Source organism: Lipotes vexillifer, unplaced genomic scaffold (genome assembly GCF_000442215.2).
Source record: "Lipotes vexillifer unplaced genomic scaffold, Lipotes_vexillifer_v1.1 scaffold1411, whole genome shotgun sequence".
Taxonomy (NCBI): Eukaryota; Metazoa; Chordata; class Mammalia; order Artiodactyla; family Lipotidae; genus Lipotes; species Lipotes vexillifer.
The window spans coordinates 632588-656109 of record NW_006798086.1 but is presented as its reverse complement, the minus strand read 5'-3'; the positions used below and the strand labels follow the sequence as shown (position 1 = coordinate 656109).

The 23522-nt window shown below is 37.4% G+C and overlaps 1 protein-coding gene across 1 annotated transcript in view; it reads right to left on the bottom strand.

Moving 5' to 3' along the window:
• The window catches only part of NRXN1 (neurexin 1), a 1152893-nt gene that overhangs the window by 529033 nt on the left and 600338 nt on the right, over positions 1–23522 (bottom strand). The window contains exon 17 of the mRNA XM_007470152.1: positions 18990–19109. Within this exon, the coding sequence (XP_007470214.1) occupies positions 18990–19109 (120 nt within the window). The remainder of the gene's footprint in view (positions 1–18989; positions 19110–23522) is intronic.

Sequence of the window (23522 nt, the reverse complement as noted above, 5' to 3'; positions counted from 1 at the left end):
ATCAACTACTATTTACCCCACGAAGTGTTCTTCCTTTTAGTTTCTGTAAAGGGATTCATTCACATACTGCTCTAGAAAAATCCTGGGTGGCCTTTAGTACTTCAAATAACCAAAACAATCTACTATATACCAGGGGAGATAAAGAGTATTTCCAGGGAAAATAAATTCCGTATTTTTTGCTCAAAATCAGGCAAGAGTTGCAAGGAAGGCAGCTGCAAATATATACAGTTTTTCAACTGGAGGAAGTCAATGAATCTCTGTGCATATACCTAACAAAGGTACTGATAGCTTCTGTCCATTTCACTCTTAGAGCACAGAAAGAATGAATGATTGCAGGCAAAGGAAAACAAGCTTATAATGAGGCTGTGTCCAATCTCAAAAGGCAAGTAAACAAAATTCTAAACTCTGATATCTGAGGCCGACCTCTGTTATTCTCTCAATGTGTGAACCATTCTCCTTTTCAGCACTTATTCGAGTTAAAATTTTATAATTTTGGGGGGGGGGCGGTATTTGATCAGTGTCTGATATTCCAACTAGATTTTAAGCTCCATGAGGGGAAGAAACATGACTTCTGTTCACTTATCTTTGTAAAAATGGGAGAGAATCACTTCAATGTAGGTGGATGGGGACAACTGTGAACCCCAAGCAATGACATATGAAAGGACTTTCATACCAAATAAGCCAATGGTGTGGCAGGGAAAATGGGCTTATACCAGGGTGAGGACACCTGTGGCAATCCTTCTACCTTGAGATTGGCAAGAGGAGATTTCCTCAAGAGAAGGCCACCCAGAAGTAGGAAAAGCCTTTACTCTTTGTCCACCACTCCTCCCCATTGGTTCCCCAGAAGATAGATCTGGGAAGCCGGCACTGACATCCTCGACTTCCTAATTCTTTTAAATTGATGTAAGAAAATCTTAGATGAATTTCAAGGCCTAGTTTAAGTTATTTCTCATTTGTAAGGCCACTGGGATTTATATTGTATCAGATCATTTTGCTCTTGATTAGACACCATCTTGCATTTCTCACTGCAGCACATATGGTAACTTTGTGTGAACTGAAAAAAAAAAAGGCACAACTTCATCAAGACATAGAGCTGCCAAGCTATCCGTTGAAATAATGGTTCAAATATTCAGTGATCAATGACTATGAGGTGGACGGTGCCTCCTAGATTCTGCAATATAGAAACTATACAATACTACATAGTGGCTACTGTCCCAGTGCTGTGTCATTGTTATGTCACAATTCTGTCTGATATCTACAGAGTAAATTTAACTTCTTTCTTTCCTTTTGTTTTTTCTTTCAATAGTTAACACAATGCTAAACCCATAGAAAATACTAAGTAAATACTTCCTGGATGTTGAATTGAAAGCTTCCTTTAAAAGGGAAGAAGCCTAATTGTAGAAATACAGGTGGTTTTGTTTTGCCTTTTATTTGTTCTATATTTTCAATGGTTCTACAAGTATGTGTTGTCTTTATAACCAGTCAGAAATGTTTTAAACTTACCCACAAGCTGGAACCTAATTACTCACTTTATGGCCAAGCCTACATGACTGTGCCCTGTCTGATTTGAGGAAAAATGCCCTGCACATTTATAAAAGTTAATGCAATACCACATGATTCAGGGCATGTGATTCCTTTATCCCCTCCTTAAAGAAAAAGATCTCATTACTGTTAGACTACGTTTTAGATGTCTATGATAAGATCTGTAATGGTCCTGCAACAAGCAGGATGGACAATCTTTCAAATATCCATGCTAATAGGGCTGGGTTCTTATATTTTGACTCCAAATTATTTAAAACCAAATGGATATTTTGATATTTTTTATGATCCTACCATAAATGTAGAAAGCAACCTTGCCCTGTGAAAGGTCAACCTGAACTCATATATAAATATATATCTCAAAAGAGAGTTCTATTGACATTCAGGATTTTCTTTGATTTTGTTTTGTAAAATAATAAGGAACATTAGTTGGTCTCCATTAAAAATGCATTTAACTAATATTCACTTTTGTGGGTTCTGGGAGATTAGTAGTGAAATTTAGAAAAGTCACACAGTGAGCAGGGAATATTGCAGAGTTACAGATATTTCACAAATTCTCTAAACCTACTATCTATCCTGTGTATGGCTTTTGTACAACTGAAATAAAAATCTCGCCACAAATGAAAGAGAGAACTTCGCTAATTTCCATTCACCAATGTTGGTAGAAGCCCCCCATGGGTTATTAAGTCTGAGAGATGTGTGAACAAACATGATAATAAGCAAGTAAAGTGTATCATAAAATATATCGTGTTCATTTATTGTGACAACTAGGGTGTAATTATACTAGCAAATGTACTGCACTTTAGTCAGTGTAAGTAATAAAATCTGAATACCAGGAGACCTTTCTCTAGTCTGTGCTATTAAACTACTTTTGAGAAGAAGATGAACAATCTAAAAACATGGGAGGAATGTTCACTTTTATAGATTAGCAAAGTGGTGGTTGGTCAGACTCTCTCGCAGTCTAATAAATAAAACCCCTCTGCTTTTTCTTCATCACTTGTGGGTATAGCACCAAAGAACATCCTCCATTCTGTGTAATTATAATGCCTAAATTTGTGGGGATTACTTATGCTATTCATTCTCCCATTCTCCCTCCAATTAAGGCAATAGGAAAATAAATAAATAAAACTGTATTGGAAGTGCCTCTACAAGGCTGTAAGTAGAAAAGCAGGAGAAAATTTATAGAAAGATAAGGAGACAAAGGGATGCCAGAGATGATAACGTTGCAGTAGGTGTAATGATTAAAGCATTAATGGAGGTCACTAGAAAAAGTGAACGGAACATGTAATTTCAGATTCGGAAACCCAGGGCTTCCCCGAATGAACTGTAATTTGGGAAAGTGTAGTTAATTGAATTTTATGACACTTTATGAAAATGAAAATGCATATCTTTTACTACCATAATAGTTTTATTGCTACTGTGAGATTAATGTGCAGTGATATGCTAAAAAGCATATGCAACAATTCACTAAAGACCACCTCAGTGGATTACTACAGTTTTTTGTGCTTTGGCAGCCGACAATCAAGATCATAATTATAGGATTGGAGCCACCTGCCAACTCAACGAACAGAACCACGTGGCTCCACATAAAATGGAAGCAATTCTAACATTAAAAAGAAAATGAGGGTTAAACCAGAGGGGACTTCAGGGACAGCCTAGGGAAAGCAGGCTATTTATTTTTTCCTGAGCATCAGATGACTAACTCTTACATTATCCCATTTACTGGCCCAGAAAGAAGTAATGTCTGCTAAGACCTTTGTGATTAAACTAGACTATCCAATGAAATGTCTGCATTCTGAGTTTCTTGGGAGGCGGCTTGTGGACTCAGACCTCTTATGGACAGGTTCACAGTAAATCCTAGATTTTAGAGCTTATTCCTTCTAATGCATTGCAGCAAGAAGCAAGGATTAGCCTCACTTGGATAAAACTGTTGCCATGGCACACATTTCACTTGCGAAAACCACTGGAGATTACCAAAAGTCAAGGTGATGTAAAAATAGTGGTGTCAAGAAGGTGAATCTATACCAAATTTTTCAAATCAGGAATTGATTTACTAAACAAGTTACTCCACGCATTTATAATATTTCTGTCTGAATTCCTCTAGATTTCATTCTCTAAGAGAAGTCTCTCCTCATTTTCTTAAGTCTACTTAGTCACTCCTTGCTCTGCCCTAGTTACATAACTCTATTAGAGCAGTGCTTTTCACACTTCAATGTGCACATGAATCACCTGGGATCTTGTTAAATGCAGATTCTGATTCAGTAGGTGGAGTATGCATATTGCAGGGGCTTTCGGTCCTCAGACCACACTCTGAAAAGCAAAGTATTGAAGGGAGACAAGATGGCAGAGTAGAACTTGAGCTCCCCTCCTCTCACAAAAACACCAAAATCACAACTAACTGCTGAACAACCATTGACAAAAAAGACTGGAATGTATCACAAAAGATATTCTATATCCAAAGACAAAGAGGAAGCCACAATGAGATGACAGGAGGGACACATTTGTGAAATAATCAAATCCCATACCTGCAGGGTGGGTGACCCACAAACTGGAAAATGATTATATTGCAAAGGTTCTCCCACAGGCGTGAGAGTTCTGAGCCCCACATTGGGCTTCCCAGCCTAGGGGTCTGGCATTGGGAGGAGGCACACCCAGAGCATTTGGCTTGAAGGCCAGTGGGGCTTGAGTGCAGGAGCTCTACAGGATTGGGTGAAAAAGAGACTCCACTCTTGGAGGGCGCACACAAGGTTTCATGTGCTGGGACCCAAGGCAAAGCAATGACTCTATAAGAGCCTGGGCCAGACCTACCTGTGGGTCTTAGAAGGGTCTCCTGGGGAAGTGGGGGTTGGCTGTGGCCCACTATGGGGGCAAGGAATATTCCCAGGGAATATTCCTCCATGTGAGCTCTCCTGGAGGTTGCCATTTTGGCACCAAGATCTGGCCCCACCCAACAGCCTGCAGGCTCCAGTGCTGGGACACCTCAGGCCAAACAACTAACAGGGTGGGACCACAGCCCCACCCATCAACCCATAGGCTGCCTAAAGTGGTCCTGAGCCCAAAGTCACTTCTAGACATGCACCTTGACATGGCCCTGCCCACCAGAGGGACAAGACCCAACTCCACCCACCAGTGGGCAGGCACCAGTCCCTCCTGCCAGGAAGCCAGCACAAGCCTCTGGACCAACCTCACCCACCAGGGAGCAGACACCAGAAGCATGAAGAACTACAGTCTTGCAGCATGGAGCCTACAAACACAGAAAGTCAGACAAAATGAGACAGCAGAGAAATATGTTCCAGAAGAAGGAACAAAATAAAACCCCAGAAGAACAACTAAGTGAAGTAGAGATAGGCAATCTGCCTGAAAAAGAATTCAGAATAATGACAGCAAAGATGATCCAAGATCTCAGAAAACGAATGGAGGTACAGACTGGAAGATACAAGAAATGTTTAATGAAGAACTAGAAGATTTAAAGAACAAACAGAGATGAACAATACAATAACTGAAATGAAAAATACACTAGAAGAAATCAATAGCAGAATAAATGATGTAGAAGCACAAATAAGTGAGCTGGAAGACAGCTTGATGGAAATCACTGCTGTGGAACAGAATAAGTAAGAAAAGAACGAAAAGAAACGAGGACAGTCTAAAAGAAGCTCTGGGACAACATTAAACACACCAACATTCACATTATAGGGGTCCCCAGAAGGAGCAAAGTAGTAATGATCTGTATACATGCCAGTCATTTCCTCTTGTCTTTGACCTCCTTGAAAGCAAAGGTAAGGGCAGCATTGCAATAGATACCAATTCTGACCAGTCTGGGGTATAGTAAGCATCTTACTATGTATTACCTGTAATTCTCAACACAACCCTGCAATATCTGTTATCATGGCCTCATTTTACAGATGAAGAAGCCAGGTCTCAGATACATTAATCAATGATGATGGCCACACAGGTACCATGTGCAGTCAGAATGCAATTCTGGGTCTATTTGTCTCCAAAGTCTGTAATCTTTCCACTGTACCCACAGCCTCCTTTTGTTCATTTCTGTATACACAGAGCCTAGCAGTGTACTTGATGTTATAGTGACACTCCAAAGACGTATTTGGATCTGTGAATATTTTATCTATAGATTCTCCTTTGCTCATATTATCTCCCTTGTATGGAATGCCTTCCCTGTTTCTCTCTACCCAATTGAGATCTACCTCATTTCTACTCAGCCAGCCCACTACTATGCTTGCCCTCTCCTCTGAGTTCACAAATGGCAATTGTTTGCACCATACAATGAGTACTTAAATTACTAGTTATCTTATTAACAATGTATTTTATTCATTGCATTAGTATTTATTGAGTAGGTACTAAGCACCAAGCATTGTTGTAAGTACTTACAATAGGTCATGAAACAACACGGACAATATTCCCTATTGCCCTGGGTCCTGGGAATCATTCTTCCAAGATGAAAACTCCTTTGGGGGTATGGTTCCAATCAGTTCACTTTCCATATATCTCACAGTGTTTTGTACATAGTAAGTGCATAATTAATAATAGTCTCAGATTCAGATAATTTACCATGCAAATATGTTCCTAACCTACAGACTCTCTAAGCCCAAGGCCCTCTGTTTCTGTACATGTGACCCTTGGAAGGTGGAAAGATGCTTTCACACTGTTTCTCATTTCCCACGGGCAGTGTTTCAGGCCAGAAGCAGAGGTATTAAAGTCTCCTACACAGTTCAAGTATCAGCTGGAGAGATGGAATTCAGTAAAACTAAATCATAGTAGTTTCCAGCAAAAGGAAATGATCTTTTCAGAAGTATAGAAATTGCAAGTGGAAGAGGCAACGTCATGAAAGGTTAGCTCCACTGTTGAATATGATCCTTTTCCTCCTTACACACTAAAACTAATGACCAGAAACCTGATAACTAGGAAAAACCATATGCTTATCATTTTCATGAATGCTCTTAACAATATCCCAAATGTTTTCTCTATCTTAAATAGAGAAAAATTTCCTGGGTTATTCAGGATGTTCTATATCCTACTTCATAAGCACCATTTTTAAAGTTTGCTCATTCACTGAAGGTATACAAAGGTTTTCTCTTTGAAGCTGCAAGTCTTTGTAAAGTCTCATTAGGTGTGCTGGTCACATGCATTAATATGTATCAGTATAGGATACAGGCCTGAAGATGAGTGATTTAGCTGAGAAAATAGGATTAACCTTGCTCTGTATCAGTTCTTCCTCATTTTTACAATTTCTTACATTGAGGAGATTTGCATATATTTATTCATTTTGTGTGTGTTCTAAAACATTTGAAATGGAAGTAAAGAAAGCATGTGAATCTTCTCAATTTGACTACTTTATTCAATACTTAGAGATTACATGATACCATCTCTCGATGGCAGACCATAGAATTTTTAGTGAGACAAGCCTGAATTCTTATTCTTATTAACATGTGAACAGGGGAATACTTCTTTACCTTAGATACAACTTTTGTAACATAGATGTCATAATTCTTATTATGAGAGAATGGTAGGAGAATAAAAAAGTTTAATATGAAAAACCCAGCACATAGTAAGTGTTCAATTAGTAGCTGTATCCTGATCATATTAACAATTATATACCCTTAATTATATTGTTTTTTTAATCACTAAAAAGTATTTAAGTACTATTAATAATTACATACAGCATTTAGCTAAGCAAGTACACAGGCATGATTCCTGCAACAGTAAAATTTTCAACTTAAAACAAATTTGATGTAAATAGATATCTAAAAGGAGCTATAAATAAACAGCTACACAAACATGAAAGAAACAAAGAGCGGATGTCTTTGCCTTGTGTTTCAGGATTAATTCAAAGTTTCCTTTCTCAAAGAGGAAGACATACCATTAATCGGATTTCTTTTCCCAAGTTCTTCCTTTTTTTATAGGACTTGGCAGGAAAGGTCTTTGGCTAAAATATAGCTTAAGATTAGTGTTGTGTGACTGAGCTATAGGCTGCATCCTAGAAGATCCTTAAACATGAGTAAAAATAGGTCTGAGGGTTGGGGAAAAGAAAAGAAAGAATATAGCAAGAATGAATCACAAACCCTTGGAGCTCTAGGGAACTTAAAGACCAGGCAAGCCAAATCTCTAATTTTCTAATGGGGAAATTGAGGCTCACAAACTCAAGTGACTTGTTCAGGGTCATATACTGGGATCCTGACTAAATGATCCACACATGAATCATTCTTTGTGAGTAAAGATAAATAAGGAAAAATGAAGATCTTATTAGATATGCGATATTTCTTTATGAGAAGGGAAATCCTATCTAGGGAATTGAAATGGGATCACATTTATTTAGAAAGTGGAAAGGGTAGGTATGGATGTGGAACATTTTAGGCAATGGAAAAAGATGCCATGTGAAGAGCACACTATCTCACGTGAATGGCATTTTTGACAGTGGTTTATTGACTCAATGTTCTTTTAGGTTAAAATGTGTTTGCATATAAGAATAATATTTTATGGTCCAGCCAAACCAATTATCAGAGTATTATTCTGAAGAATCCCAAAAAATATGAACAGAGGGATGTGTACTTGGATTTAGTCAATTTCCTCATACTGCAGGGAAAATTTTGCCTTGAACTAGATTTTTCACAGCATGAGTAGTGTGAGTGGGAACTTTTCAAACATTTTTAAGACTGCCAGCCTACTGAAGAGGCTAATTATCAAAATGAAAATTTGTTAGTTGTTTTCAATTACCATGAAAGAAATAGCCAAGATTGTACTTAAACCACCTCTAGTCATGGTGTTTTACTTGTAAGAATTCTTCAGGCAAACTTCCTTTGTTCCATTAAATAAAGTTTTTGTTATATGGAAAGCATAGAACTAACAAGATGAGTCTAGAGGTTATCTGGTCTGACAGTTCTCAAATTTTGGGGTCTATCAGAATTATCTGGAGGCTCTTAAAATACAGATTTCATATGGTCCCACCTAACAGTGTCTAATTCAGGAGGTCTGGAATGTAGGAATATTCATTTCTAACAAATTCACAGGTCATGTTGACAATGTTGGTCCAAGAACCACATTTTGGGAACCACTGATTTAGTCCAGTCTGTTCATTTTACAACCTTCTCTTTGATTTAGGTAGACAAATTCTAGTATACTTGGAATTTCTTTTTTATACCCTTTCTCAACCTCTCCAACAACCAAGCAAGTTCTATTTCTGAGGCTGTCATTATGGACCTGGCACACTGATTGTGGTTCTATGTCCTGACTGAGAGGTAGAAAATGTTCATCATCCTATTAAGCTGACATTAGGCAAATTCTCCTAAAATACTGAACCAGAGCAATAAGGCCAAGTTTGCCTCTTGCACTTGGTACACTTGTATACGATATCTTCATCATATTTAATATGGAAAGGAAAAAAACAAGAATATTTTGAATTCCACCTATATAACATCGTATGGCACTTGGCTCTTCCAGAGCTGTTGCAAAGGCAACATTTAGAGAATTCTTCAAGGACACTGGTGAGCTAACTAAATCAGTGCTATGCTATTATAGGAGAAATAGTATCATTTTCCCCCCAGAGACTTATGTTATTGCTAGAAAAACATCCCAACATTGCAAAATTGTAAAGCTTAGCTAGAAAAGATCAAATAAGCAGTGTAGCATTTCATAATAATGTCATTATTCCTACAGGTATCAGCCAATTAATGAGAAAAAAGAAAACTGAACAAAAAATAGTTACTTTGAAACAACTAAAGGTCTCAGAATTTGTTAGATTTAATGTGACAATATACAAAGCAGGACATCAGTGGAATTTGAAGAAAATAGAAAGTGATGTTTTTAAATCCATCTCCCATGGTATGTGCACTTGCACAGACACACAAACTTAACCACACACCCCCAGAGAAACACACACATCTTTACTCAAAGCACTTTCTTTCTAGCTATGTAAGACTCTACTTCCACATGGGTCTTTACTATTAGGAATAAAGATCATGAAAAATGTATTTACAGTAAGAATGATAAAACATAATACACTATCCCTGTCAGATATCATATAATATGCATATACATATATTTTAGAGAACTTTAGGGATGGGCACACACATCAGTTACCTTGTAAATTATGGACTTTAGGTGATTATGATGTGTCAGTGTAGATCCATTAATTGTAACCAATGTACCACTCTGGTGAGGGCTGCTGGTAATGAGGAGAGCAACTCATGTGTGGGGATGGGGGGCATACGGGAAATCTCTGTACTTTCCTCTTAATTTGCTATGAACCTAAAACTTCTCTAAAAAATAAAGTGTTTTAAAAAATTAGGTAACTAATGGAGGCTTCAAGACACTGCTCGCTCTTCAAGTATTGCAGAACATATACTGTGAGAAATAATACCGAAAATAGAAGAATGGGATGTGAAATACAGCTGGGAATTAAAGGCATACACACATAAAAAGACACCGGTTAGATAGTAACTGGAGACTCAGAAGCTGATAAATCACTAACTGAAGACTGTCCTACTCTGGATGAACTTGATCTGAGCTGGGTCACCTCTACGGAATGAATTTTCTTAGGAAGAGTGGAAGTCAGGGAGGAGGAAGACAATCGAATGAGGGGCTCGTTCAGCAGAGGTGAACATGTAGAGAGCATTCAGTGACCACACCCGTGTCTCTCTATACATGTCAGTATCAAAGAGTTGATGCCTGAGCCTACGAGGCACAGTGTACAGTTGTGTTTGTTGAGCAAGGTTGTGGACAACCTTAAATGTTGAGTGAAAGAATACAGGAATGCTAGGGAAATGAATGTCAACAAAACCTACTGGCAACATTAGAAAAGGAGATATTGGGGTTACGGGGAGAGGATTTTCCAAGTGACCTTAAAACCATAAACGATAGCTTGTACTGAACACCTACTCCATTTGATTTTGCACCAATATAGCTTTCAGGGACTCAGTGTTTAAAGAATAAAAAAAAAGTATCATCAACATCATCTATATACCTTGTAGGCACTGAATTCCAGAAGGGAGACTGCCTTCTCAACCCAGGAAGCAGCCTCTTACACTCTACTCCATAGATCAATTTTAGTTTCATGAGATTTAATTTTAAGAACCTTAGGTTTTTATCTTTCACACTTCAACAGCACTAAAAATGCTTCCAAGCTCTGATTTACAGAATTATTGTCACTGTCAATGAAAGGAATGTACTTGACATACCAAAATCCAGTTTAATTACTTCTGTGATGTCTCCTGCAGCTGAGAAGAAATGATATTTCTCTGACACTTTTCTGTTTTTAATTTAGTAAAATGGAGCACTTGCCTTGCATAGGACCTAGGAGAGCAGATTTGTGATTGATGTCATGGAAGATGAACCCCACAGTTTCAGAACACAGCCTTACTCTGAGGGTGTGATGATTGCATGAATCTGGATCCTTGGTTCTGGATTCCTTCATATTGGGCGTTCAAGTGACCATCAAGGATTCGACATGAAACATGGCTGAAATATTTATGCATCAAGTCATGACCCGGAGAAGTTTTGCAATCGTATTCAAAGGTCTGTTTTTACCCAGCACTATTCCCAATGTCAGCATTGTCCTGAGCTGCTGGAATCCAGATGAGGCCCTGAAAGCTTCCCAACAGGAGATGCCAAATATTAAAATACATCCTGTTCCATCTGAGCGAAGAAACCAAGCAAAATGTATTCTTTATTTCCTGCTACGTATTCCATCTGTTTCTCTCCCTAAAGGGTCATATGTTATATATTTATAAGAAGCATTCACACCTACACAAACACAGTTTCCAGTCTCCGTCAAACACAGCCGCCTCCTTGTTCACGACCCATTTTTTTTTTTTAACATCCTTCTATATCAGCTCATCCTTTTATGACTTGTTTCATTCTGAAATCATTTCAAGTTAAGAAACGCCTTTGTACCTTCCTATCTCACCAAATCCTGGGGAGATTAAGCCTCAGGCTCCACAGGCCATTTCTGAGAGATGTGAATTTAGATCATTAGGGTCATTAAAATCATACACTCCACAATACCCAGAGCTAACAAGCATCCTTGTACTTTATGCTGCTGTAGAGTGCTACCAGAGAAGTAACAATGTACAATAGCACTGAGCTGCAGAGGATACCATAATTCCTCCCCATAAAAGATTCCTAAACGTTTTAATTGCTACACTAAATCTCATTAAAGACACAGAATGCTTTGTTCAGGGAAGGAAAACGGATTGCTGGGCAAGGTGCATTTTCTTTGCAGTAATACTTTTTTCCTTACTACTAGAATTATTCGCTAATGCAAGCACAGCATTATTTTTATCATGACCTTTTTTTCTGGGCTCTGCACATTTCCCCTGAGCTTTCTTTCCCTTCCCTACAAATACAAGGGACAGTTGGTCTTTACTACTAATCCTGTAGGCACTTTTCATGATTTGGGCTTCATGCATTCTCTTGTGTTATCCCTGTGAATCTTCCAAAAACCTTTAAAGGCCACACTGCTAACCTCTGACTTCATTTTTTTTTTCCTTTCTGCCTCAACACTGCATAAAGAGAAAACTGGGATGTAATCAACATAATCAAACACTTGGCACGGATTCGGTGGTCAGCACAATTCTGAATCTTTGTTCCTCCTCTCCCGTAATATACATTGTGAATCTGATTCAAGTAAAAGAATCTTGGGAAGTATTTTGCCTGACTTCATTATCAAATATTAAATTATTATTTTTGAGAAACCCAGGCTGTCGTAGAAACATCACAGAAAATTCCCATCTCTATTTTCATAATCAGTAACTTTTTATAAAAGAACTGAAAGTTAATGACAGTATGCTTTAAACAGCTATGAATTGTTAACTCATCTTAGGAAGCAGAACTGAGGAGTTAAGGGGAAGAGCATGTTTCATGCAACACAATGCCTACAATTAAATATAAGAATCAAGAGTCAGATGGGGATGGAAAAAAAGTCCACAATGTTAAATATCAGTCATTACTAACCTCTCTGGGGAATTTTGCATCTGGGGTGTTTCAGATTCTATCCCTTTCTGGGAAGAACTGTGGGTGCAGGTAAGAATATGGGCTTGAAGTTAGTCTGACTTACATTCAAAGTCTTTCTGTGCCAATTACCAGCCATTTCAGCCCAAAGAAGTTATTTAAGCTGCTCATGCCTCAATATCCTCACTTGAAAATTGAAAATAATATTTGTGAAGACTGAAAAGATAAGGTTTATAATATATAAACAACATGCATATAACACCTATTAAGTATGTGATTCACATTAAAATATGTTGGTGTGATCTACGTAAAATGATTTTGTAGTCCTTCTTATGCACTAGTTAGGTATATTCACAGCAACAAACTATATAAACAACTTACGCCTGATCCAACCACTTCCTTCCAAATTCAACTGCAATTTTATTCTTTTTTTAAAATCAAATATCTATCTCACAAAAACTAGACTTATTCTTTTTAATCTTATACTCCTTCTTTTAAAAATTACCCAGGATAATCAGATTCCATAAAGTTGGACAATTACCTAACATTTTACTCTTCATATATCTTCTTGATTAAACTATTTATTGTTTATACTTATTTAGTATATGCAGGATTCTGAGAATTCACCATGATAAATCTTCAGTTTGTTTACAAGGGCTTTCAGTGCATCATTTCTGGGGAAGTAAAATCCATTTAAAAAGTAAGAGTAAACCCAAAGGCCTCAAGTTTCAAAAATGAGCACCTCAGATTCAGGCGGTCTCCCACCGCAGCCTGGATTCTGCACCCGCTGTGTCGCGCCGCTGAACAGCAAAGTCAGAAGCCTAAGCAAAATGCACTCGCACGGAAAAAAAAAATTATTCAGACAGAGACTAGGGTCCTAAAGCTCTCTGAAATAGCACCTTGTGAGAACCGGAACCACTGAAACCCCTTAAGGACAGTTAACAAAGGTGACCGGTGAAAACTTCTCTCCAAGGAGCCCTGGTCTAGCTGCGTTCTTGTGGCAGTATTACCACATCAAAGGCTACTTTCGTATTTACATTTATAAGGCCTACAGTGAAGAGCACTGATGTAAGAGCAAAATCAAGGTTCACAAAGTCAGATTTTTCAGCAAGCCAGAAAAACTAGAGAGTACTAGCAGAGGAAAAAAAAAAAAAAATCGGGGCTTCCCTGGTGGCACAGTGGTTGGGAGTCCGCCTGCCGACGCAGGGGACACGGGTTCGTGCCCCGGTCCGGGAGGATCCCACATGCCGCGGAGCTGCTGGGCCCGTGAGCCATGGCCACTGAGCCTGCGCGTCTGGAGCCTGTGCTCCGCAACGGGAGAGGCCACAATGAGAGGCCCGCGTACCGCAAAAAAAAAAAAAAAAAAAAAAAAAAAAAAATCGATTGGGCCTTCTTTCTTGACTTCTGGGGCCAAATTGATACCAGTTACACAGAGCAAAAGGCTACTTAGAATCATGGATCATTCAGCTGCTGAAAAATATACGGGACTAATCTGAGTAATTCAAATACAGCAAATACTCTACACTCCACTGTTTGGGGACTTCCCTTCCCACTTAAATTTTCTTATGTAGATACAGCTTAAAACTGTCATTTGCCCAACTGCAATATGAAAAGAGACTAACGCTTCTTTTTATGCATTAGTTTTTCTAAAGCATTATTGGTAAATATTACTTATGAACTGCTTTCCAACAACTTCAGGGCCGCCATTTAGAAATGCTTGAATGATTTAAGGTTGATAAGATTCACCATACTCACAATGAGGATCTGGTTGTGGACATAGCTAATTGCTAAATTTTATCCAGCCATAAATGGCATCAGTAGCGAATCAGCTCACAGCTTAATACTACTGGCAGATCTACAGCGGAGAGAAACAATGTTACTTTGATTCAAGTTATTTTTATGTATGTTATGATTCATTTCCAGTAGTTCTGATATTGATGCTCAAATACTGGGTATTGGATTCTCTTTTCAAACAACGAAAGAAGGTGAGAAAAAAGCTGAAGATACTTTAAAATGCCATGGGAACAAGTCACAGTCAAATGTATTTCATCCTTGTTTCAATGAACAATACTAATTCTCATACAAAAGATATGATGAATTCCTATCACGAAGATTTTCTTTGGGCAAAGTTTAGAATTCTGAAAATACTCTTTTAATGGCAATGCCCTCACCCTCCTAGCACCAAAATAACAGCACTATGATGTATTAATCCCTTATGGTAACAGACACCATTGAAGCTGAACTGTAATTTGGCACACAACATTTCCACACTAATGTAATGTGACAGTGTTATTATGTTCACTATTTTCCGTATGATCATAGCCATATTCATCTTCCCCAACCTGACATTAAATTAGCTAGTATGGTTACATTCTATTCTGGACCACAGGGTAGATGCAAAAAAGGATTATTGTAGCACAATGGTCTGATGATGGTGTGTGTGCACAAGCATGAACAGGTGATATGTAGATTTAATGCAATGAATATCAACTCTTAACACAGACCTGGCACCCAGCATGCACTCAGTAAGTAGTTACATCCAAGAGAAAGTTCACAAATCTAAGTGCTAAGTGCAAAAACAGTTGCTCTAAGATTCCAGAAGACGGAAAGGAGGCCCAGCTCAGAGGACCAGGGAAGTTTCCATGGGATGAAGCAGTTTAGGTAATGATTGAAAAATGAAATTACATTTCTTCAAGCAGATATAGTGAAAGGAATGCATTCTAGGTGGAAGGAGTGCAATCCCCAGGAGGAGAAATTAGCATAAGCAATGGTGAGGAAATTGGGAAAGTGTAATGTTGCTCAGACACCATAAGTTAACTGGCGGTAACATGCCATATGGACAAAGTTCTACAATAGATAAGAATGAAAACAAAAGCTAGGGTCAGACCATGGAGGTTCATGAACTCCAAACTGATGAATTTGGAGAGTATTGTTGACCACTGAGGATGTCCTAGAAATCCTTATGCAAGATTCATGCATCTGGTCAACACTGATTTAATGAGTTACTATTATCAACAGTTATATGCAACATAAGGTACAAAACATTGGGCTTATGAACCACTCCCACCGCAAAAAGGATTATTGTTCCTGGGAGATAAGACCAAACATAAGTAACTATAAGGTAGAAAGTGATGACTGATAAAATAGCATAAACAAAGTTCTACAGAGGTCAGAGGACAGAAAGCATTGTCTCCCGTTAGGAGAATCAGGAAGAGCTTGTGGTATTTAAACTAGGGAGAACAGGAAGAAAGAACAAAACTGGCAAGGAGGCATAGGATGGATTGGATAGGGGAGGGATAAGAAGGGGGAAACTCAACCAAGATATTGCTACAATGAGCCAGAAAAATTATATTGGGGACCTAAAATATGGTACAGATATGGAAGAATTAAGGAGTTACACACACACACGCACGCACGTACACACACACACACACAGTCAGAGCAATTATTTTTGCCAATGAGTAGGTCATTTAGATGGCAACTTTCCAGGGAAGAAAGGGTTTCACAAACACTTTTCTTTAAAAGTAGCCTTTGGCATCACTTTGCCTAAGTACCTCTTCTTTTTGAAAGATTCCTTTAACTTCATTAATTAGTATGATTTATCCAGGATTACACTTACGAGAGAAAACTTATTCCTATCTTCCCGTTAATTATGTCTCCAGGCTAATATAAATAAAAATTTCTAGTTACTCTAACTCTGTGAAAATTATCAGAGAGATGACTTTTAGAAGGTCTGTAGGGGGCAGGGGTGGGGGTGGGAAGATCTCATTTACAATGTGGTGTGTTCTTTCCCTTTCTTTACAAAAAAGCTTTGTTTCTATCTTCCTTTTTTGGTTTTCTTTGCAGTTGACAGCTGCAGCCACAGAATTTATGGATAAATATCTAAGCGTGGAGACGAAAATTTCATTAAGAAACAAAATGTCCTAAATGGCTTCATTAAAAAAAAGTCAACCTCTATACAGAAAAGGATCTTGTTAAAATCCCAGGAATCACACTAATTTTATTTGCGCAACTTACAGAAAAACAGTGAGATGTAGTGATAAGGTTTGTTTTGATCAATTTAAAAAGTGAAGAAAATGTGGCATGCTACTTTTATTGCCATATCAATTGCATGTCTTCAAGGTAACTGTCACTATTGTACCTTCTACAAATTAGAGTTGATATGAAAATAAGATTTGCTTTTAAAAACTGATTTGTACTTACGTATCCTCACCACCAAAACACCAGTGTACAAGCCAAGAAAACTATTTCACATTTCCAGAAAACCCACAAAGAGATAATGACTTAATCAAAATGCATGTATTCTGAGAGCCCTCCAAAGTAATTTTAATGCTGATCTGTGCTAGAGGCATATCAGGAGACATATTTATTGAATGACAGTTACCTTATTTACAAGAAAATAACAAATAGCCTTATCATTGTCATCACCACTACTATCACCCAAGAGCAGCATTCAAATAATTTTCTGTAAAAATGATTTGAAGACAGCATGTTACTTAAGGTAGGACCTTGATGTTCCTTTAGGAACTGTCTAGAGAAAATTATATTCTTTATACTTAACTGCTATAAGATGATACACAATCTGACACAACCAAATGACAACTGTTTTGTAAAACATGGAAACTAGACTAAGCACAAAATTTGGCAGAGAAGGTTCTTTAGCAAAATGAAAACCAGTTTTATGCAAAAAAAAGCTCTCTCAGCTACATCTGTCAGGATCATACTCAGGATTTTTAAATTGTCATAATAAAATCATAACAAATTATCAGTCTTCTGTTTGTCCTTGAAAATAAGTTGATGTTATTTTCTCTGGGGCAGGAGCAACTGCAGGACGTTACTATTTTATTTATATATTTACATACCTTTATTAAAAGGATATATAGTTTCTTTGATTTGCTTTTCTTTATGTACATATAAATATTTATTGACTCTTTACATAAGGTTATTTACATAACTCTAAATGTGGTTTAATGTTTGTAAGAATGATTCGATTTGCAGAAATACAGTGTTTGCAAACGTGTGATGGTTTGAATATGTGTTTGTGGCTTCAAGTTTCTTGTAATTCTTGTAATGGAAGAGCTCACTGGTAGGATGAAGACTAAATATTTCTCCTTCTGTGGTGGTATGATCTTTACATGTCTCTTCCAAGTACTATTTACTTTGTATTACTTGCTTGTTCTTCCTATATTTAATATTTTGGATAGGAAACCTGAAGATAGCTAGGAAATTGTACTATATTTGCTAGGCTGCAACAACTCAGTTCAATAACACGTTCTGGTTTGACCCCATCTTCAACCTTATGATACACATATCTACTGACCTGAACAGAGTCTCAAATAGATAAAGGTCAAAATGAACAAGCTCTAGTCTTTCTTTAAATCCATACTCAAGCTCAGCCTTTGCCTGGAAGCCCAAACCTTCAATCATCTCATCTGCTATCCCACCACCCGAGAGCTTTTTCTTCAATGTTGTAGCATTTACAACATAAGCATGGACTATATTTTACAACCAGAAGGCTCTGTCAGATATATTTTCTCAAGAGAGTGGAATGCAAAGTTTTGTAGGAAACCCTTGTATTATCATTTTGATGAAGTGTTGTAAAGCAGTATCTATTCGAAAGTTAAGAAACAGAACGTCATCCCACATACCAGTTAATATGGTCTCAAAATCCACACTGCTATCACATAAATTAGGCACTCACAAATATTCCATAATATAACGTGAATATCATGTTTCTTTGTCATGCTTATTTTTTAATGTAATTTTATTTATTTTTTCGATGTGGACCATTTTTAAAGTCTTTATTGAATTTGTTCAATATTGCTTCTGTTTTATGTTTTGGGTTTTTTTTGGCCACAAGGCATGTGGGATCTTAGCTCCCTGACCCACACCCCCTGCACTGGAAGGTGAAGTCTTAAGCACTGCATCGCCAGGGATGTCCCCTGTCATGCTTATATTGTGAGACTAAAGGGGAAAAAACACAAGCACAAACATAAGGGAGAGTAGTTGAAGGACAAGGTTTAAACATACTGTTTTTTAATGTAAAAGGCAGTATGGGCTTGAAAAGATGTAGAGAGAGAAACATAATGAACCTGTCAATTCACTAAAATTCCAGCCCTCAAGATATAATCTTATGAAATAGTACTTAATAGAAAGCAACATGAAGGCTCTTTCAAAAACTAGGGGAGGGGTGTCACATACAGGAAATGAAAAAATTATTTTCGACAAGGTGACCATTAGCAATTTAAAAAATTCCAACAAAGAGCTGAAGACCAAAGAATCACCATCATCACAGATTTTGGCTAATGGCATCCTTGATTGATACATTAGTATTTCAAACATGTCCTTTCTGTGGAACCAAGTGCTCCTCCTGGTTATGACAGTTTAACTTATTCATGGATAATATAAAGACTCCCAGCTTTAGACCCGGGATATCAAACAGTAACTGGAAGCAACGTTGAGCATCAGTCTACACTCAGAGGGGAACTTACGGTCATTGCAGAGTGGCCCGCTGAAGGAGGTCATGCTACAGTCACAGCTGAAGCCGTCCCATTGCTGCAAGCACACGCCTTGGTTGGAACATGAGTCCTCCTGGCAGGTTGTGCTGGGCCCTGAAAACAATCCAAAAGCAACTTGGGTTCTTTAAAAAAATCTAAAAGTGTTTCACACATGAGCTAGGTCACATTTAGTAGTTGCCAACACCTCAAAGTACATGACCAAACTAGTTTGGAAAGTTCTAGTTCACACACCTGAATTAGGAACAGAGAAGCTGTAATATAAAGGTTTCTCAAGTTTCAAATACAGGACAAAATACATTATAATAGTAAACTAGACCAGCAAATAGTAAAAGCAAGCACATAGCTTCTCGTATGATCATGGGAGCAGGTGATCTCATTCCTTCATCAGTAATTCTCTCTCACTGTTTGGATTTTAGAAAAACGCATGGATCTCCTTAACTTCTGACCAATGGGTAGAGACACCATGAGAGATGGAGATTATAACTTCATGAAACTGAGATACAGATTAGCAAAAAAAAAAAAAAAAAAAAAAGCAGGCTTAATAAATGCATTGTATTTAACTGAACCCTTCCCCCTGCAATTAAAAAAAAAAAAAAAAAAAAAAAAAAAAAAAGAGCCACTGAAGAGAGTTATACAAAAATGTCCTATAAGTTTCTAGAAGTTTTCCTGCACAAACTATGAATAAAGTTATGATTGCTGGGTGTTTTGGATAGGTATGTTGGCAAGTATCAATCCACATGCTTTAACAATTTCATGCAATTAAACATAAAACTAAAAACTCTGTATAAATGACATGCCCCCATGTAACATACAAGTAAAAAGAACGCTAGTCTATTTCTAAAGAATCATAACTAGAACACTGAAAAACAAAGAACTAAAAAAAGGATGATCAAAGCACTAAAGGTAATCACTATACAAACATATTCAAGACTGAAAGCCTTTATGCAAACTATGCTACAAAATGAGGTTTCTTGCACAACATTCAAGAAGGGGAAAAATTCACCAAATAACAGTTACTGCAAAAATGTAAAAAATGTTATTTTGAGGTTTCCACTGTGTATTACGGGGTTTCAGTCTTGTTTTATACACACAGGGCTATCTACCTTGCAAGTCAGCTTTCATCAATGCAACTTTGTCAGCAAAATTAAAAAAAAAAAAGCAAAATATATTAAATGTTAGTAAGCAATACTGAAATGGGGCAAACACAGAAGAACATTCAGATTCAAAAAAGCATGCTGCTGTAAAGGGGGAGAGAAATGCTATGTAGAGCAAACAAATTAATAATTAACAGCCATAAATCTTAAGAGAAGCCAAAACCAAGAAAGCGATAATTGATTAGAATTTCATTATGTATGTATTTATATAATGGTTAACTGAGCCGATGAAACAAAGTGACTGCATTGCTTAGTTGAAGCATGCAGCCCCATTTGTCACGTGCAGATACAGTGTAGGCGATGGTCATTAGAAGACCAATTATCCCTTTCTATTTTTTTCCCTCTAGGTCTTTTATCTTGCTATTGTAGTTAAGGCTTAAAACTGTAATGCCAGCCACTCTCTGTCAACAGTTGGACCTTACAGTGACACCAAACTATCAAAATGTATACACCATTTGGTAGATGAAAGAAAAAGTAAAGGATGGAAGAAACAAATTGCAGTATAATTCCCCATAAAGAAAATTCCTTTACAAGATTGCAACGTGGAGTATATATCTTTGCTTTTACCAGACTGGGTATAGATTTCTTACACATCTCAGAGTTACGTCTATATTTTCTCTTCCTCTATAACTGTCTTCAACTCTTAAATACTGCCCTGTGAATATTTATCACAGTAGAACCTCACTAATAAGGGTTATCTTAGGTGGGAAGGGAACACCATCTACCTCAATACCTTTAGAGTATAAACTGAAGATATTTTCTAGTAAACACAATCTTAGGTTTTATGAAAATACAAAAATAGACACCAGACTAATTAGATGCTATTAACACTGAGAGCCTTTGAGGTAACTGCTCTAGTGAATACATGAGAATTATCTGTGATTAGATTTATGTACAAATTGATGTTTCTATAAACATCAATTTTAAACATCCTCCTTACAACCATATTTTTATTATTAATTTCTTAGTCATGGTATTCTTCATAAGAAGTTATTGAATGTAGCCTAAACATTCAATATGAATTTTTACAAATTCAGAAATCATAATACTGTAACTACTAATTATATAATAATAGTAATAATAATAATCAGTGTAGTAATACTAACAAAAATAATAGTCGTTTTTAATAATAATAAAAATCTCCCAGGCCTGGGAGACCTGAATGGATGTAATAGTTTTTCTCACCTATTGCATCAAAGAACTAAGAGACACTAAATTGCTCAGTTTTTGTTTTTCTTCCAATCTGTGAGAGGTAAGTGGTCCAATGATCTTTATTCCATGGCATTAAAGACTCAAAATAATTAATATTTGTTTAAAAAAAAAACACTCAAAGCAAGATTCCTTAGCACAGTCCTTCCTCTGGTACAAGCCCAGCCTGGGTCAGGGGCTGTGTTATCGAAGGATACTATTCCCCTGACTTGCGCAGCAGAAGGAAAGAGCAGGAGCAAGAACTGATGAAGAGCCATGTTTTCGTTTTTCTTTTTGCAAAAATTATCAGAAATACAATTGCAAAATAATGCTTAACTCTAAAAATGGTAAAATTGCAATTCTAAAAAATAACCTGCCTGCCCATATTGTAGAGTAGCCACTCAGAGTGGCTGCCAAGCCTTTATGTGAACATAAAGACATGCTTTATTATGTTTTCCATTATCACAACAGTCTTTATATATTCAGGTATTACAAGTGAATGCATGCCTATGCCTAACAAGTCACATTTTTTAAAGTACTCACCTTCTTGAAAAATATTTAAACATTGACAGTCATTTGCACAAGACAAAACCCCGAATTTATTTTTCCTTTTTAGTTATATAATGTCCTTTTTATTTTATCACTGAATAAAATTGGGAGCAAGCCACAAGGATATTTGTATTAAGTGGTTAAAAATAAGGATATGGGGGCTTCCCTGGTGGCGCAGTGGTTGAGAGTCCGCCTGCCAATGCAGGGGACACGGGTTCGTGCCCCGGTCCGGGAGGATCCCACATGCCGCGGAGTGGCTGGGCCCGTGAGCCACGGCCGCTGAGCCTGCACGTCTGGAGCCTGTGCTCCGCAATGGGAAAGGCCACAACAGTGAGAGGCCTGCGTACCGCAAAAAATAATAATAATAATAAAAAAATAATAATAAGGATGTTTGAAAAGGAAGGGAAAGTGAAGGTAAAACTACAATGTCTGGAAACCAAAGAAACAAGAGAGGAAAGTGCTTAGATGCCTGGGATTTCAAGTAAGGCAAAATTGGGTTCAAAGCTTCCATCATCCACTTACGTGCTGTGTGACCTTAGGAAGGTCACCTTACATCTCTAAGGCTCAATTTACTCTTCTTAGAAAAAAAACCAAAAAACAGTAATACCTAATTGATAGAATTTTGGGAAATGAAATGGCATATGTAAACTTACTGCTACCAGTGCTTAATCGATGGTAGCTTTAATAGTAAAGTATTTCTGTAGCTTATAATGCAATTCCAGTGTTGAATGTTATGAGTCTATGCAAGTGCCTAAATTAAAAACTGTTTCACTGATTTCATGTATGGAAGTTATCTTGACTCAGTATTGAGCTTAACTGAGCCTGATTATTGGATTGCCAGTCTCTATTTTCTCTTAAGTAAGCAGGTCAATGCCTTTCCAGGAAGTAATTTTCAAAGTCTCGTGTCAGACCAAAAGCATCAGCATCATTTAGGAACTTGCTAGAAATGTAAATTCTAGAGCCCCATCCTAGACCTACTGAATCAGAAACCTTGGGCTGGTGTCAAGTAACACGGGTTGTAACAATTCTCCAGGTGATTCCAATACTTGCTCAAGTTGAGAAGCAATAATGTAAAGAGAAAAGGACAAGGTAAGTTCCCTCTGCTAGCTAACGTGTTGTGTAAATAAAATCAGCTATTACTCACTGAAATAAGTTAGAAATGAAAGGCAGCAAGTGATTATTGAGAGAAGGCCAATGACTTTTTACATGAAAGAACTTTAGAGATTTGTGGGTCTTGGGTAGAATTGGTGGAAAATCTTGACAAGATATCATTTAGTGATGTCAAATTTAAACTATTTCTATTAATATGGAAGTTAAGTGATTCCAATGTGGTTTGAGCTCAAAATCCCATGAGAACAATCTTTAGAGAAATAATGTATTGAGTATCTAGAAGTTTACCACCAATCCTAAAAGTACATGTATCTCATCAATTACACCTCTGACAGGTACATCTGAGATTATTCCTAGGAACCACAGAGGACAGAAATAATCATACATTAAAAACTGTTAACCTTGACGCTGGAATGAAAAAAATCAGGGAAGTGTCAAGGCAGAAAGGCAGGGGCATGGCAACATTCTAAAAATAAAGGAAAAGGGAGTAAAAGAGGGTGAGAAT